General features: G+C 51.2%; 2 protein-coding genes across 2 annotated transcripts in view; one reads left to right on the forward strand and one right to left on the reverse strand.

The window, feature by feature from the left end:
- LOC126008810 (protein CutA homolog) overlaps nucleotides 1-17256 on the reverse strand; it is a 484819-nt gene that overhangs the window by 444054 nt on the left and 23509 nt on the right. The window lies entirely within an intron of this gene.
- Nucleotides 73-16624, forward strand: PHF19 (PHD finger protein 19). Its single transcript, XM_049773087.1, has 14 exons — nucleotides 73-265; nucleotides 2005-2086; nucleotides 3364-3459; nucleotides 3777-3877; nucleotides 4369-4517; nucleotides 6643-6738; nucleotides 7278-7346; nucleotides 7526-7646; nucleotides 10280-10347; nucleotides 11201-11365; nucleotides 11859-11943; nucleotides 12407-12492; nucleotides 13363-13458; nucleotides 16273-16624. The coding sequence occupies exons 1-14, from the start codon at nucleotides 83-85 to the stop codon at nucleotides 16613-16615; spliced, it is 1740 nt and encodes a 579-aa protein (XP_049629044.1). The 5' UTR covers nucleotides 73-82; the 3' UTR covers nucleotides 16616-16624.

The following is a 17256-nucleotide window of genomic DNA, read 5'->3' on the forward strand; positions in this document are numbered from 1 at the left end:
CCTGGGACGGCCATGGCCTACATGGATGCTGGAGGAAAACCCTATGACTTTCTTTCTCCTCCTCCAGCATCCGCGGAAGCTGATGGAGAATCTTCTGGACCCAGGGGTTCGGAACTCCTATGGAGCCACCAGCCACCTCCCCAACAGGGGGGCCTTGGCCAAAGCCAAGAACAACTTCAAAGACCTGATGGCCAAGCTGACGGAGGGCCAGTATGTGCTGTGCCGGTGGACGGATGGACTGTATTACCTCGGGAAGATCAAGAGGGTAAAATGCCCCTTCCCAGCTCTGGCCTGTCCCCAGGCCTTGCTGTTTCCTTGCTTTCCCTCTGGCCAGTGGTGGAAGAAAGGGCATTGCTGAGACATCCCTTCTTGGGTTTTTTTTTTTTTGGGGGGGGGGGTACACCCAGCAGTGCTCAGGAGTTACTCCTGGCTCTGCCCTTAGAAATTGCTCCTGGCAAAAAAAAAAAAAAAAAAAAAAAAAAAAAAAAAAAAAAAAAAAAAAAGAAACCCAGTCTCAGGCAGCTGGAAACCTCATGGCCCAAGATGGCTTCTGCGCCCTTCTCTGTCATCCACATCTTTAAGTAGACTACCAGCTCATGGCATCTACCAAAATTTGCACAGTCTATAGCATGTAGCAAATACTACAAACTGTTTATAGCATGAATAAATGAATAAACTCCTTGTGTCTCATGCTATTTATTCATGTAAAAGTTCTTGATTTGGAAGTTAGAAGACAGGCAGAACATATCTATCAAAAATGTAAACAATGCAGCTTAGAAATAACATTTCAAAGATTGGGCTAGTTGCTGGCTCAGTCTCACTTAATTAAGACATTTGAACCCAAGGGATTGGTAATTCACTTCTTATCTGGAGTCTTACATTTGTCTTCATGGTCTATGAAGCCCAAAGGAGGTATTCATTAGTGAATGAGCAACTTATGCAAGGAAGGAATATGTCTATACCTGCTGAGTGCCTGGCTCATTATCATTTGCTTGTTTTCATTTGCAAGAAATGCACAGTACAGGGACAACAAAACTATTTGGGATGGCATGATGTGGCATAAGATAGTGGAAGAGAAATGAAGAGAATGAGGAATAGTATTCCTTATAAGTAATATAAGTTTTGCATATGCAGAATGTCCATCTTGTATTCTGCCCTTTCCCACCGCCCTACAAGCTCATTTCTAGCCCTTCACTCCCTCATCCCCAACCATCATTACCTCCCATTTACCCTTTTTACCTTGAATGTCTTATATGTATTTCTTTAACAGCTATAACTCTTAATAAATATTCACTTATACAGTGAAAAAAAAAAAAAAAAAAAAAAAAGAAATTGCTCCTGGCAGGCTCAGGAGACCCTATAGGATGCCAGGGGTAGAAGTGAGGTTCGTCCTGGGTTGGCTGTGTGCAAGGCAAATGCTCTGCCACTGTGCTATTGCTCCAGTCCCGAGACATCCCTTCTTGTCCTGTGTGCTCAGAAGCTGAATGTGGCAGAAACCAAAGTCTGCCTGGAACCTTTTTTCAAAAATGCTTTTCCAGGGGCCGGAGCAGTGGAGCAAGGGGTAAGGCCCGAGCTAACCTATGACGGACTGCAGTTCGATCCCCGGCGTCCCATTTGGTCCCCCAAGCCAGGAGCAATTTCTGAACACATAGCCAGGAGTAACCCCTGAGCGTCACTGGGTGTGGCCCAAAAACCAAAATAAATAAATACATACATACATACATACATACATACATACATACTGGGTGTGGCCCAAAAACCAAAATAAATAAATACATACATACATACATACATAAATAAATAAATAAATAAATAAATAAATAAATAAATAAATAAATAAATAAATAAATAAATAAATGCTTTTCCACCCTACAAGACAAAACCATTATCAGGCTGGAGCGACTCCCAGTGGCATGAACTTCACTAATGCATTTCCAGGGAGGAAAACGGGGCCCCTCCACATCCCTTTTTTTCTCACCTTACCCCTTCTTCCTTGTACACTAGGTCAGCAGTTCTAAGCAGAGCTGTCTTGTGACTTTCGAAGATAATTCCAAATATTGGGTCCTCTGGAAGGACATACAGCATGGTTAGTATCCCAAAAATTTCAGTCTGTCCCCATCACCCCCAGGGTCCCTCACCTCCAGTTTATTTTCTTCTTCTTTTTTTTTTTTTTTCCTCTTACTCCCAGCTCCTGACCTTGTTTAGAAATCTTCAAGCCTACCAGAGCTAGTTGCCTTGAGCTTTTGTGGTGCAGGGATGTAATTTCTGCAGGTTGTGTTTGTTTACTTATATGGGGCCATACTCAGCTGTGCTCAGGATTTATTCCTGACTGAACTCAGGGATCACTGATGGTAGTGCTCAGAGTACGATTATATGGGATGCTGGGGATCGAACCCGAGTTGGCCTCATGCGAGGTAAATGCTTTACCTGCCGTACTGTTGTTCCAGTCTCTAGTTCCTCCAGATGATTTATCAAGGAGTCTGCTGTGGTGGGAGCACAGAACAGAACCATCACTTAATGAAATCTCCATTGTCCTTTTCCCTTCCTGCCTGCCTTCCTCCTTTCCTTTCTTCCTTCCCACTATCTGAGGCAGCCTTGGTCTGCAACACAGAACGTGATTCAGGAGCACAATTTCGCAGTTCTTCATGTGTGTGTCATTGTGTTTGTTACCATGGACAAGTGAACCCATGTACCTCTTCCTGTGACAGCCTCCCTTCTGATCATCTCCACTCCGATTAGAGTCCAAGAATTTAACTCGGTTTGGTTTTGTGTATTCTCTTGCTTCGTTTCTTTCTATCTCTCGCCTGACTGAATCTACTAGTATGTTTTTCCTCTTTCTGATTATTTTTGCTTCCCTCCCCTGTCCATTGGGGCTTCTTCAAATTTAGCTTCTCAATTGCTGACAAGTCACATTGTCCTTGTTTTCGGGCTGTTGCAGCTCCTGGAGGTAGATTTTTCTCTAATCCACTCTCCACCTGAATTGATTAGCTCAGGATCCAAAGCGCCTCCTGTCCGTCCTGGATTCCCCTAAAAACATAGTCAAGTGGAGGTTTAGATTCCCTTTGACCACTGAGGGCAAGCCACCCTCTATGTCATCTGTGGAGGACTGCCAGATGTGCAGCATGGAAGGGGACTTGCAAACCCTGCTGGTCCTGGGGTCAGAGTGACAGCACAGCTGGTAGGGCCTTTGCGTTGCATGAGGCCTACCCTGTTTCCATCCCCGGCATCCCAAGCACCGCCAGGGGAGATTCCTGAGTGTAGTGATCCAAGAGGAACCCCTGAACCTTTCTAGGCTTAAGCCCCGAAAACTGCCAGCTGCTAGCTCCTGCCGGCCGGTTCTAACTGAGGGGTGCTCTTTTCCAGCCGGAGTTCCAGGCGAGGAGCCCAAGTGTAACATCTGCCTGGGGAAGACCTCAGGGCCCTTGAATGAAATCCTCATTTGTGGAAAGTGTGGCCTGGGTGAGCGTGAGCAAGCAGAGCTGTGAGAGCCCCACCCATGGGTCCCCATTCCCACTGCTAACCCGCTCCTGGTGGGCATTGCTGCTCCCCTTGGAGCTCCCGGGCAGGTTACCCTGTGATGGGGAAGGGCTGAGACTTAGGGGAAGTAAAGCAGAGTAAAAAGTGGGGAGCACCCTGGGGAGAGAATATGGGAGGAGTTGAGTCCCCCAGCTGGGCTGCCAAGCACAAAGCTCCCAACATCCCAGCCCGGCCATCTTTGGGGTGCTTGCCACTGGGTCTGCCTCCTGGGGGGTCCTCACCACCCTCCTTTGCCACAGGTTACCACCAGCAGTGCCACATCCCCATAGCCAGCAATGCTGACAGACCCCGGCTCACACCTTGGTTCTGCCGTCGCTGCATCTTTGCGCTGGCTGTTCGGGTGAGCTCACCCCCAGGCCTGTCAGGCCCTTGTTCTCCAGCTGCCCAGGCTCGGGGCTGACTCCCTATCACAGTGCTCAGTGGCTTCGGAGGCCACTGCCACCACTGACCCTTCCTAGATGTGTGTCTTTAGGGCAGATTTTATTGGCCTCCCTGAAACTATGTCTTCAACAGTGGCACAAATACAGGTTTTGGTGTCAGGAGTAGAAACTCCTAGAAAAGGGAGTCTTGAAGAAAACCCATATAAGGGCTCACACTGATTGCAATAATCTGCACTCAGAAATTGCTCCTGGTAGGCTCCAGGAATCATATTGGATGCGAACTGTGTTCAAGTCCTAGGTTAGCGCGTGCAAGGCCAACGTCCTACCGCCTGCGCCACTACTCCGGCCCCTGTACCTGCTATTTTATTAGGAGTGGTGAGAGCCCTCTGGGGTAGAGAAGATGAATCTGGGATGGAAGACCTTCTGGTGACTGAGCCTCCTCTCCACGCAGAAAGGCGGTGCGCTGAAGAAGGGCGCCATCGCCAGGACGCTGCAGGCCGTGAAGATGGTGCTGTCCTACCAGCCAGAGGAGCTCGAGTGGGACTCGCCCCACCGCACCAACCAACAGCAATGCTACTGCTACTGCGGCGGGCCCGGAGAGTAAGGCTGCGCGGGGGGTGGGGGGGTCTGGGCCAGGACACTTATGACAGGGCCGGGCTCTAGTAGGAAGTTTGGCCTTGTGGTGGGGTTTGGGGGCTGGGGTCTACAGGAGTGGTTCTTATTCTCTGCAGGGCCCCAGGCCGACTGGAAGGGCCAGACTTCCTATCCTAGGGCTGCTCAGATCTGATCCCAGATGTGGTTTTGGTTGGTTGATTAGTTTCTGGTCAGACCTGGCAGTTCTTAGGGCTTACTCCTGAATGCATTTAGTGATTACTTCTGGCAGGGCTGTCTGTGAAGCAGTTGTTCTATCTCTTAATCACGGATTGGGGGGTTTGAGGGGGAATCCTGTTACCCTTTACAACTCAAGATGTTGTCCCTGAACCTCAGTTAGAGCTATTCAGTTGACATTGATTGTGAGCAGAGGACTTTCGCCTTGCATGCAGCTGACCTGGGTTTGATCCTTGATATCCCATATGGTCCCCAGAGCCTGCAGGACTGATTTCTGAGCACTGCCAAGTGTGTTCCCCTCAAATCCAAAACAACAAAAACACAAGGGAGTTGGAGAGAGTAAAGTGGATAAGGTGCTTGCTTTGCATGCAGCCAAACCCACTTCAATTTTCCAGCTGGATCTCAGGCTGGATCTCGTAGGATCCCCCAAGAACCACCAGGAGTGATTCCTGAGTTAGTCAGGATCTCAAAACAACAAATCAAATATCTTACCCAGTTGCCAGACCTCCGTGAGCACTTAGCTGTGAGCTGGTACTGGAGTGCTCCGCCATGCATGGGAGTTAGAGGCAGGATGCGGTGAGATGAGGCCCTTTCCTTGGGTGAGTGTGAGCAGATATGGGACTTAGGGGGAGGTGGTTCTTGCTCTAACTGAAGGACCTGAGTCATCTTGCTGCTTTGCCTGCTTGGCTCCCGTGTCGCCATGGTTGGAGAATCCAGTGTCCTTGAGCCGATGGACATGGCAAGAAGGACTTCAGAGGAGTCTGCAGCAGGCCTTGAAATTCTCACTGTGTTGGCAAGAATGAGGGAAGGGGGCAGCAGATTGAGGCTGAATTTTCAGGATGGCAGGGTGATTTGGGCAAATCATTTGATCTGCTTTATCTCCTTTTTTTTTTAAACTTTATTGATTCATTGATTGGTTTCTGAGCCACACCCAGGGAAGCTCGGGTCACTCCTGGCTCCGCAATCAGAAATCGCCCCTGACAGGCTGGGGGCCCATGTGGGATGCCAGGAATCAAACTGGGTCGGCCGAAGGTAAGGCAAAGCCCTATTGCTGTGCTATCTCTCTGGCCCAGCTTTTTCTCTTCAACTAAAGGATTAATGCCTCTACCCAGAAAAACAGGTATCGCCCAAAAGGCATTTGAAATTAGGCAGATCTGGCCCCCAAATTTATATTTTAACCTACGCCCCAGCTTATTCAGGCACCAAACCTGACAAAGCATCCACAGTGAACAGATTAGCTTTTACAAAATTAAGAAGCCCGATTCCTTTTCTTGCTTTCAGTGAAAAACTGAGGAATTGCTGTAGGTAGGGTCAGTACAGGAAACATCAAAAACATACTTCTGCCTGCAGTGGGGTTAGTGGGGTGGGGGGAAGCCTTCCTTTCCTATGAATTCTCCTGGAGAAGTAGGCTCCAGCAGTGTCATTGGAGAAGGGGCCAGTGCAGAGCTAGGCACTTCATGGGGGGCCTGAGAGATAGGGCAGTGGTAGGGTGTTTGCCTTGCATGCGGCCGACCGGGAGGGACCCGGTTCGATTCTTGTCATCCCATATGGTCCCTTAGCCTGCCAGGGGTGATTTCTGAGTGCAGAGCCAGGAGTAGCCCCTGAACGCTGCTGGTTGTGGCCCAAGAGCCAATCAATCAACGAAGTTTAAAAAAATAAAAGTTAGGCACCCCGGATTGGCATGGTGAAGATGCTTGGTATTAGCCAGGGCAGAATTTGAATTGCCGTCCATCTTTGCTTCCTCCCACAATCTGGAGTCAGCCAGGTTGACTCATCAGGCACAATGGGAACACCATCGTTGATCAGCGGAGAGATCCCAGGAGACCATTAATGCCCCCGGAGCCTGAGCTTGACTTTTCCCGGGCTGACCTTGACCTTGCTTTCTCTGGCCCCCCAGATGGTACCTGCGGATGCTGCAGTGCCACCAGTGCCGGCAGTGGTTCCACGAGGCCTGCACCCAGTGCCTCAACGAACCCATGGTGTTCGGAGACCGGTAGGTGTCCATCTGGGCTGACTCAGCCCCTGGAGTGACTAGGGGGCCATTGGGGGCTACAGCAGTTGTAGCCCCTCCTTCCAGTGGGCTAATCACGGTACTCCAGGCTCTAGGGTCTCAACGTGTTTATCTGCAAAGGTGCCATCTTCTTAGTTGCCACTGACTGATGGGGAGAGGGTGACCGTACATTCTGCCCTCCCAAAGCTCTTGTTGGGGTAGCAAGGGAGTGACAGGTCCTGTTGATCCTGGGACTGTCCTAGGAGTCCCTGGGAAAAATGCATGATTGATCCTGTTCCTTTTCAACCAACGGGGTGAAGCATGGTGGAAGGGACTGTGAGGATGACCACTCAGCCCTCTGAACTCAGCCAAACAATGAGAGTTTGCACAGTTAAGGGGGTGAGCTAGGGCCCTCAGGAGCCTTGGGGAGCAGGTTTTGGCCGCTTATCTTGCCTGTCTGAGTGTTAATGGAAAGGAAGGCAGGGGAAGTAAAGGGACTGCACTGAGGTCCTCAGAGCCACGGACTCCTTCTCCCACCGCAGGTTCTACCTCTTCTTCTGTTCCGTGTGTGTCCAGGGTCCAGAGTACCTCGAGCGGCTGCCTCTGCGATGGTGAGAACCTGGGGGTGATGGAGCCGGCCCTGCTCCAGCCACCCCCTCCCCACCTTGCGGAAACAGCTCTGTCTCAGGGCCACCAGCTCCCAGCCTGGATTTAGGACGATCTCTTGGCCCAGGAGGTGTGGGCACTGGCTGCCCCCTCACCTGGATCCATCCCTTGCCCCTTTGCCCAGGGTGGACGTGGTTCACCTGGCCCTCTACAACCTGGGCGTGCAGAGCAAGAAGAAATACTTTGACTTTGAGGAGATTTTGGCCTTTGTCAACCACCACTGGGAGCTTCTGCAGCTGGGCAAGGTATGCAGGGCTATGGACACAGCAGGAAAGGCAGCGAGTTGTGCCACTTTCTGGGGGGCCTGAAGCCAGAAAGGTGGGCTCAGGATTCCACTGTGCTGGACTAGGGTCTGTCCAGGGATTTTTTTTTTCTCTATAACACCCCCTGTCTTATGGGCTGCTGGCTGGGGTTGGGGGGTAGTGAGGGCAATAGGGGGTGCTTAGAGCATCTGCATCTGAGTCTGTCTTGCATGGGATCTTCCTGTTGAAGATTCTGCTGCAAGCAAGGTTTTAAGTCTCAGCCTGAGCGTGAGGTCTGACCTCCATCCTGGAAGATTCCAGCTAGTCTGGAAAGTGAAGTGGAGACTGCCCCCTGCTGTTCAAACTCTGAATAGCAGAAGTGGATCCCGGACCTGGAGTCCGTACTATGGCTTTGGAGTGTAAATTTGTTTGTTTATTGGGTTTTTGGGTCCCACCCGGCGGCACTCAGGGATTTCTCGTCTCTGCACTCAAAAAGCACTCCTGGCAGGCTCAGGGGACCATATGGGAAACAGGGAATCAAACCACCGTCTGTCCTGGATTGGCCGCCTCTGTGCTATCTGTCTGGCCCTCATTTAACTTTATTTTATTTGTGGGGAGGGGGCGTCACACCCGGCAGTGCTCAGGGGCTACTCCTGGCTCTACATTCAGAAATCGCTCCTGGCAGGCTCAGGGGACCACCTGGTATGCCGGAATTTGAACCACTGTCCTTCTGCATGCAAGGCAAATGCCCTACCTCCATGCTATCTCTCCGGCCCCTCATTTAACTTTATTATCATGAAAGGTGGAAGGAGACCTACTTGCTGGTAGTAGGCTCAGCCAGGGGGCTGCCCTGAGCCTAGAGCCAGTATCTTCTGACTCCTTTCATAGTAGACAATGACTCTTAAATAACACCCCAAGAATTATCTACCCTAGGCAGTGGCCTTTACTCTACTGACTTTCTTTGATGAGAACTAAAGGCTTGACAGAAAAGTGACCTTTATGCTCTGTAAGTTTTCACCTGACGATAGATATCTTTGTTTACAGTGTTGAAGGACTTATCAGAGGATGCAGCACTAGCATATTTTTAATTTAGCATTTTCCTCCCAAAAATAAATAAATCTTCTGTATTTTGGTACCCCCCAAAAAATGTTTAAAGCACCAAGGAATCTGAAAAGACTTGAGTCCTTCCTGAGTCATGTAGTTGTGTTTCCTCTCAGCCTCCCTTTCCTGTCTTTCCTCTATCTTAGAAGGATTTAAAATCATTTCCCCATATTTCCCATTACTAAACTACCTCACAGTCAGTAACTTGGTAGTGGAGAGGGCCACCAGGGGGGAATAGGGGACCCCGAAGCCTTGTACATACCAGGTTGCCTCCCACTCCATCTAAGGGGGTAGGCACCACCTTACCAGCATTTCACTCAAAATAAATGAATTTTCATTTGTTTTGCTTTGGATCACACAAGGCAATTCTCCAGGGTTGGTTACTCTTGATCATACTCAGAAATTACTCCTGGTGGTGCTCAGAGGACTGTCCTAGATGGGATATGTGGGGGTTGAACCTGGGTCAGCCTTCTTTTTTTTTTTTAAACAACTTTATTACATACATGATTGTGTTTGGGTTTCAGTCATATAAAGAACACCACCCATCACCAGTGCAACATTCCCATCACCAATGGCCCAAGTCTCCCTGCTCCCCACCCAACCCCCCCCCTGTACTCTAGACAGGCTTTCTATTTCCCTCGTACATTCTCTTTATTAGGATAGTTCAAAACGTAGTTATTTCTCTAACTAAACTCATCCCTGTTTGTGGTGAGCTTCCTGAGGTGAGCTGGAACTTCCAGCTCTTTTCTCTTTTGTGTCTGAAAGTTATTATTGCAAGAATGTCTTTCATTTTTCTTAAAACCCATAGATGAGTGAGACCATTCTGTGTCTTTCTCTCTCTCTTTGACTTATTTCACTCAGCATAATAGATTCCATGTACATCCATGTACAGTCCTCAATGGAGAAAAACTGGGTCAGCCTTCTCAAGACAAATCCCCTACCCATATCGTCTCCCAAGTCACAAGTGCTGTTATTTTCTTACTGGATCCCTTCCTGGTGTGGCTTTTGGCCTTTCCCCCAAGTCTTCACATTTGCTCCCCTCTACAAACAGGGATACAGCAGACATCCCTGTTTTTGTGTATGTTTTACCATCAAGTTGTGGTGAAGCTTTTTATTGTATCTACACCGTTGACTTGCTGGTTCTGAGGCCTATGCTCTGTGTAGTGAGGAGAGAGTTATTCTCCTTTATGTGTGGGGTGATAAACTCAAAAGGGTTAAGACTTGTTGGGGGGCACAGCGGTAGGGCATTTGCCTTGCAAGCAGCCAACCAGGGAAAGACCCGGGTTAGATCCCTGGCATCCCATACTGCACCCCAATCCTGCAGGAGTGATTTCTGAGTTTAGAGCCAGGAGTACCCCCTGAGTGCTGCCGGGTGTAGCCCAAAAAAACAAAAAGACTTGTTAGGGGTTGGGAGGAGTTGGTGGCCCACACCTTGGGAACTTGGCAACGTCAGGGGCAGAAGGAGGGAGGGTTGGCTAAAGCCTCTGGAAATGCCTGGTGCCCACCTCTGAATGCTGCTGGTCTGCTCCCTTCAGCTCACCAGCACCCCCATGACGGACCGAGGACCACATCTCCTCAACGCTCTGAACAGCTACAAGAGCCGGTGCGTACATGCGTGGCTGAGGGCCCCCATCTCCCACTTTGGCCGCATCCTGCCCAGAGCCCTGGCTCCTGCCGGCATCCCCCTCCATCTTTGAGATGATTTTGTAGCCTCCCCATCCTTCCCGGTCCTGAGAGTCTCCACTCTTCAGCAGCAGCCTAATTTACTGGAGTGCTGGGCTCAGCTCCCCGAAGGGCTGTGCTACTCCCCTGAGTTCTGAGAATCCTCAGAACCCCCAAAATTGAGATCACTTTCCATATTTTCCCACTCAGAAGCCCAAGTTTTCCACCAAGAGAGCCTTCACCAGACCTGGGGCGGGGGGAGATTTCAAGGCTCCCTTGTCCAACACGCTTGCTTCTGGCCCTTTTGGCTTCCTTGTTCTGTGGGTGTCGGCCCTGCCAAGTCCTTAGCACTCTTTACTTTGTCTTTTTGCTCATTTGTTCCATCAACTGCTGCTTTGTGTCAGCCTCGGAAGCCGAATGGCTATGCCCAGGCCAGCTCTGTAGTTGGCATTGCAGTAGCTCAGCCAGAGTCGGGAGTGCCTAAAGGGTTTGTTTCCTTGGGGAGCGCAGAATAGAAAGGTGTGGAATCCTGAAGAAGACTGTTGGTGTTCCCCAAGGTGCTGGAGGCCGCCTTTCCCTAGGTTGAGGCAGAGAAAGAGAAAAAGCAGCAGGAACCAAAGCTGCAAGGGGAAGGGCAGGGAGGAGCCAGTGGTGATGTTCTGGGGTGCTGGGTTACTCGGTGATATTGGGGAATCTGCATCTCCACAGGCTACTTGGGGTCCAGAGCCAGTCAAGTTGGGGGTGGGTAGTCCCCACACTTTTACTCTCAGACTTTCTCCTCTGCCCATCCCCAGGTTCCTCTGTGGCAAAGAGATCAAGAAGAAGAAATGCATCTTCCGCCTGCGGATCCGGGTGCCCCCTAACCCCCCTGGCAAGCTGCTCCCTGACAAGGGCCTGGTGGCCCCTGAGAGCCGGGCTGCCCCCTCTGAGCTGCGGAAAAGAGGAAAGAGCAAAGCTGGGTCAGTGCACAGGGACACCCTGAGACTAGTCCCAGCCTAGGGCCCTGTGTGGATTTGGAGGGTCCAGTGGGGTTCCTGTTTACGGGACCTACAAAACTAGGGTATGGAGGACTGTACCCATAGATTGGTAAATCTGAGGTACACTGAGGGCCAGTGGGACTTGACAGGAGTAGAGAAAAATTACAATCAAGTGGCCACATCTGGCTGGGTTAGGGCTCAGGGGAAGTCACTGTGGAAAGGGGTCCCCCACACCTAGCCATCTGGCTTAAACGGAGTCCCTCAGCCTATGGGGAACAGCATATCTGAATGAATTTGCCCCCCGACAGACACCCTCTCTGCCCACCCTGTCTCCCTTTCTCCCTTCTATGTCCCAGAAAACTGCCCCTTGTCCCCTGCCCGCTTCTGAGGTTCCAGCCCTGTTAGCTCCCTCACCCACCTCCCCCAGGCCTTCAGGCCCTGACCCGGCCACTCTCCCCTTTTTCTATCTTCACAGTTTGCTGCCTCAGGAATTCCCACAGCAGAAAAGGAGAGTTTATAGAAGAAGATCCAAGTTTTTGCTGGAAGATGCTATTCCTAGTGTTAGTTTTCTTCCTCTCTGCCTTCACCCCAGGGACACCCCACAGGCCTAAAAGGGGAAGCCAGACACTACAAGACCTCTTTAATGCCCCCAAGTTCTCCCAAGAACCCCCAGGAGGGAGGAGGGCAGGGTTAAGGGATACTCTTGCCCGCTCCCACCCCTCAACTGGAGGGAAACTGAAGTCCAGAGAGGGGCAAAGACTGCACAGGATGCTGTCTCCCCAAACTCTGGCCCAGCTCAGTTCCCAGACCCTGATCACCACTGTCCTGCTCTGGGCTTCCCCTTCTCCCAAGAGCCTCTGGGGCAGTGGGAGTGATGGAGGCTGGGTGTGGGAAGGTCAGAGCCATGACTAGAGTTTGGGCTGGAGGGGGGCAGATGGATCTGGCTCAAGTGCAGCTAGGGAGATGGGGTCTGGCTTTGATGCTCCCTGAACCCCAGTGTCCTATCTTTGCACCTGTCCACAGAGTGACTTCACCTCGGCCTGGAGCACGAATCACCATCTGGCCAGCATCTTCGACTTCACCTTGGATGAAATCCAGAGCTTAAAGAGGTGGGGCGCCAGGAGAGAGGGATGGAGCCACCATGTTCTCACTGGATGTAGCTCCCAGCAGGGGAAGGGTGGGAAGGTGGGCTAGACCGAGAGCCCAAGAGTCTTCCCAGTACCGAGGGTTTAAACCGTACCTTTCCTTGCCACCTCTAGTCCCTCCCACCTCGCCAACTTCTGCTGCTCTCTGTCTCAGCCTCTTGTGGTTACCTGTGAGCCTCATTTCTGCAGGAACCCTGGCTCCCCTGGTGTTTCTGCAGCTAGGGAAATACCTCTCCTTTGTTTCTGGGGTATAGAGGGAGGAGCCAAGGTGTCGGTGCCAGGCAGCTTCCAGAGTCAGCCCCTAAGTACCAGTTGCTGGCAATAAAACTACTTTGGAGGCCAGAGAGATAGCACAGCAGTAGGGCATTTGCCTTACATGAGGCTGACCCAGATGGACCTGGGTTTGATCCCTAGCATCCCATATGGTCCCCCATGTCTGCCAGGAGCGATTTCTGAGTGCAAAGCTAGGAGTAAGCCCTGAGCACTGCTAGGTGTGCCCTCCCCCCAAAAAACAACTACTTTGACTTTTTTTGGTCTTTGGGCCATATCTATCTGTGCTCAGAAGCTTGAGGGGAGTAGGGGGCTCCTGTGGTGCCAGGAAACAACTCAAGAATCCTTCCTGCAAAACCCGCATTGTGCCTGGTGGGGAATCTCAGGCCGAGGTGGGGGGGCATTTAACCTTGGACTGAAGTCTGGCTGGGGAGAAAATGGACCTTTGCAGGAAGCTGAGCCAAGGGGGGAAAGGCAGCCTCTTGGGAGATGAAGGACGTGTGTTGGGGACCACGAGATGTCAGCGAATGTTAGTGGCAGGCTGACCCTCTTCCTCCCTCTCAGTGCCAGCTCAGGCCAGACCTTCTTCTCAGACGTGGACTCCACTGACGCGGCCAGCACCTCCGGCTCAGCCTCCACCAGCCTCTCCTATGACTCCAGGTGAGTTTTCCTGCGTCATGAACACACCGCCCGCAGCCCTTCCGGCCCCCACAACTGGGACTGCTGGCTCAGTCTGTGCCCAGAGTCTCTCAGCCCCAGATCCTGGCCTGTAGTTGAGTGAGCGATTATGGGTTCTTATTTTTTTTATTTTTTTTTTTTTTTTTAGTTTTTCGGGCCACACCCGTTTGATGCTCAGGGCTTACTCCTGGCTAAGCGCTCAGAAATTGCCCCTGGCTTGGGGGGACCATATGGGACGCCGGAGGATTGAACCGAGGTCCTTCCTTGGCTAGCGCTTGCAAGCCAGACACCTTACCTCTAGCGCCACCTTGCCGGCCCTGATTATGGATTCTTGATCTTCCATCCTTGAGCCTGGGGTTCCTCAGACAGTGGTCTAGCAGGCATTCCTGTCAATCTTCTTACCCATAATTGTCATGTGACGCTGCTCTCTCATGATTCCAGAGTAGACATGTATGTCTACTATGCATGTATGAACCTATGCATGTCATGAGTTCATGTGTCTGTGGCTGCAGCTGCAAGCACGTGATTCTGGGCTATTCGTCTGGTCTCTGTCAGACCTCCAAGGAAAAGGCTGATGGAGGAAAATGAAGGGAGAGAGACTAGCAAACTGCTGGGTCTCACTGGGGTCAAAGGGTTGGGGGGAGACAGTCTGTTTGGCACAAGCTGATCTTGCCCAAGTAAAAGTGAGAGTTTAATCCCCACTGATGTATATTTTGGCATATTCATCTCCAGAAGGCTGCATTTGCTGTTGTCCTCTCTGTAAAATCACCCCAAGGTGAATGAGTCTGAACCAGGGTCATGCATGAAATAATCCAGACCAAACTGAGGGTGGAACACATGTTGTCTGGCATTCTTCTACCCCATATCTCCACCCAGCTGCCTGCCAGAACTGCTGACTTTGTTGTTGTTGTTGTTTGTTTTGTTTTTGGGCCACATCTGCTGGTTCTCAGGGATTATTCCTGACTCTGCACTCAGAAATAGCCCCTGGCAAGCTCGGGAGACCATATGGGATTCCTGGAACCTAACCCAGGTCTGTCCTCCGTCCGCTGATGTAAGGCAAATTTGCCTTACCACTGTGCTATCTCTCCTGCCCCACAGAACTGCCGTTTTTATTGAGTCCGGAGACCATCCTGGGTGGGGCAGTAAGGACAGTGTAAGGACAGATAGTTTAGGCTATCCTGAGCCAGACCCACCCAGGTTTCCAAGTCAGACCATCTCTGTTTGGGGGTAAACCTAAGTTGTAAACAAACATGAAAGGAACCAGGAATCGTCTTTGATTTAGGTAAACTAAGTTGTAACCTAACAATTTCTTTTCTTCCCCTTTATTTCTTGGATCTTGGTTCCTGTTTCTAAACTGCTATGAATGTCTCAGTTTCTCTTGCACTGCTGCCTCTTGTCATCTGTGTCATGTGCATGCCCACAGGCCTGCTACAGAGCCTAGGATACAAGGCCCTTGAGTATGTCATGGACTTGTAGCCATAGATGAGTCCTAGAGAAAGCTGGGCATGAAGAATAGGGTCTCCTCTGGTTTTTTGTTTGTTGGCTGGTTTGGGGGCCACACCTGGCAGTATTCAGGGGTTACCCTGGCTCTGCACTCAGAAACCGCTCCTGGCAGGCTCAGGAGACCATATGGGATGCTGGATTCGAACCACCGTAGGTCCTGGGTTGGCTGCTTGCAAGGCCAACTCCCTACCGCTGTGCTATCTCTCTGGCCCGGAGATTCAGGATTTAGATAATGCAGAGGAGCTAAATAAATACAAAGATGAACTTCAGAACAGTTGGGTCGGGAGAGAGATAGCACAGCGGCGTTTGCCTTGCAAGCAGCCGATCCAGGACCAAAGGTGGTTGGTTCGAATCCCGGTGTCCCATATGGTCCCCCGTGCCTGCCAGGAGCTATTTCTGAGCAGACAGCCAGGAGTAACCCCTGAGCACCGCCGGTGTGGCCCAAAAACCAAAAAAAAAAAAAAAAAAAAAGAACAGAGCTGGACTGCCCTAAATCTGTCTGTCCCATCTCATTGGTGGTTTCTCTAGAGTCCTGCTCCAGGTGGACAGATCTGAAGCAGAGTCCGTGAGGATCAAGAAACAAGACAGACACTAGAGAGAAAGCATGGGGGGTGGGGGTGGGGTTAAGGGACTAACTGCCTCGTGGATAGAGAGCCCCGACTGTCCTTTCCATTGGATAGTTATTGTTCAGCAATCATTGGTCATAGAAAGAACAGATAACAGTCTTTAGTACAGGGATGTGAGGAATGAAGAGGTTTTAGGTAATAATTTCTGGTTGTCTTCCTCCAGGGAAGGGTAACAGATAGGAGACTATAAAAGGTGTCCCACCCTAGGACATTCCCTGAATGGCGTAGACATTCCCATAACTTGTCTTAAAAGCCCTTCAGTTCATTATCTGTACCTTTTCACAGAATCCCTGACCTCTAGAACTTTGGGCCTTTTTCACCACTTATATTTCTAACGTGTCACTTCCTACTACAGGTTTCTCCTAGGCAGGGCAGTAGTGAGAGAACCTATGGCCAAGACTGGAAAAGGACCTTTGTTTTTTGTTTTCATTTGGGGGGCGCCACACCTGGCAGTGCTCAGGGCTTACTCCTGGCTCTGCACTCAGAAATCGTTCCTGGCAGGCTCAGGGGACCATATGGGATGCCTGGAATCGAACTCGATTCTGTCCTGAGTTGACCTGGGTTGTGCAAGACAAATGCCCTGCCACCGCGCTACCACTCAGGCCTTGGAAAAGACCCTTTGGATCATTCCAGCTCATCCCTCTTTTCTCTTCACCTCTGACCATAGGTGGACAGTGGGCAGCCGAAAGAGGAAGCTGGCAGCCAAAGCGTACATGCCACTGCGGGCAAAGCGGCACACGGCGGAGTTGGGTGGTCGCTACCCCTCGGACAGCAGCGCCGAGGGGGCTTTGGGCCCTGAGCGGCCAGATGAGGGCATCGACAGCCACACTTTCGAGAGCATCAGCGAGGACGACTCGTCCCTGTCCCACCTCAAGTCGTCCATCACCAACTACTTCGGGGCCGCCGGACGGTTAGCCTCTGGGGAGAAGTACCAGGTGCTGGCCCGGAGGGTCACCCCCGAGGGCAAGGTCCAGTACCTGGTGGAGTGGGAAGGGACCACCCCTTACTGACTCTTACAGCCCTGGACACGTCGGGAGCCCCCAAAACCAAAGGAGAGTGGGGGCCTCGAGCTCCCCAGTGCTGTCCAGGCTGGTCGGAGGAGGAGACCAAGACTGATTCCCAAATGCCACCAAGGCCTTTCTTGCCTGCCTGCCTGCCGGCCCATCTGCCAAGGCGCCTCTCAACACCCCGAGTTCCTCAGTCCTCTGTGCCTCTGTGTTCTCTCAGCTGTGACTCTTTCCCGAGACCTGAATCTTGTCTCTGGTCTTGTCCCTAATTTGGTGCCTCTTAGCTCTCGGCCTTTTTGGGGTGTTTGTGTTCTCTCTCTGTACAGGGATGTTTTATTGGGTGTCTTACATTCAACCCACTGGGCAGCCAGTCCTCCTAGGATGCATCCCGAGAAGGAGGAGTCTTTGAGAAGAGCCAGAGTTGCCTCTCCTGCTGTCTGCAGAAATGGTGGCGAGGCAGGACACCTCTGTGAACGCCTGTGTGGCAGAGACCCTGTGCCCCTCGTGGTTTGAGGAGTGAAGGGGGTTCTGCCTGCCTGTCCCTCAGCAGCCACCACCAGCATCGGAGCCAGGTTATTCTTAGAGCTAGGATGAAGGTCGCCTCTGAAGTTACAGCTATTCTCTCTGGCTACGTCCCTAGCGAG

This window comes from Suncus etruscus, chromosome 5 (genome assembly GCF_024139225.1).
Source record: "Suncus etruscus isolate mSunEtr1 chromosome 5, mSunEtr1.pri.cur, whole genome shotgun sequence".
Lineage (NCBI taxonomy): Eukaryota > Metazoa > Chordata > Mammalia > Eulipotyphla > Soricidae > Suncus > Suncus etruscus.

Excerpts from the sequence above, each read along its gene's own strand:
- PHF19 (XM_049773087.1), top strand. The coding sequence starts at position 83 with ATGGAGAATCTTCTGGACCCAGGGGTTCGGAACTCCTATGGAGCCACC. Across the intron at positions 4,518-6,642 it reads TACTGCGGCGGGCCCGGAGA|ATGGTACCTGCGGATGCTGC; the intron begins GTAAGGCTGCGC and ends CTGGCCCCCCAG. Across the intron at positions 10,348-11,200 it reads CTGAACAGCTACAAGAGCCG|GTTCCTCTGTGGCAAAGAGA; the intron begins GTGCGTACATGC and ends GCCCATCCCCAG.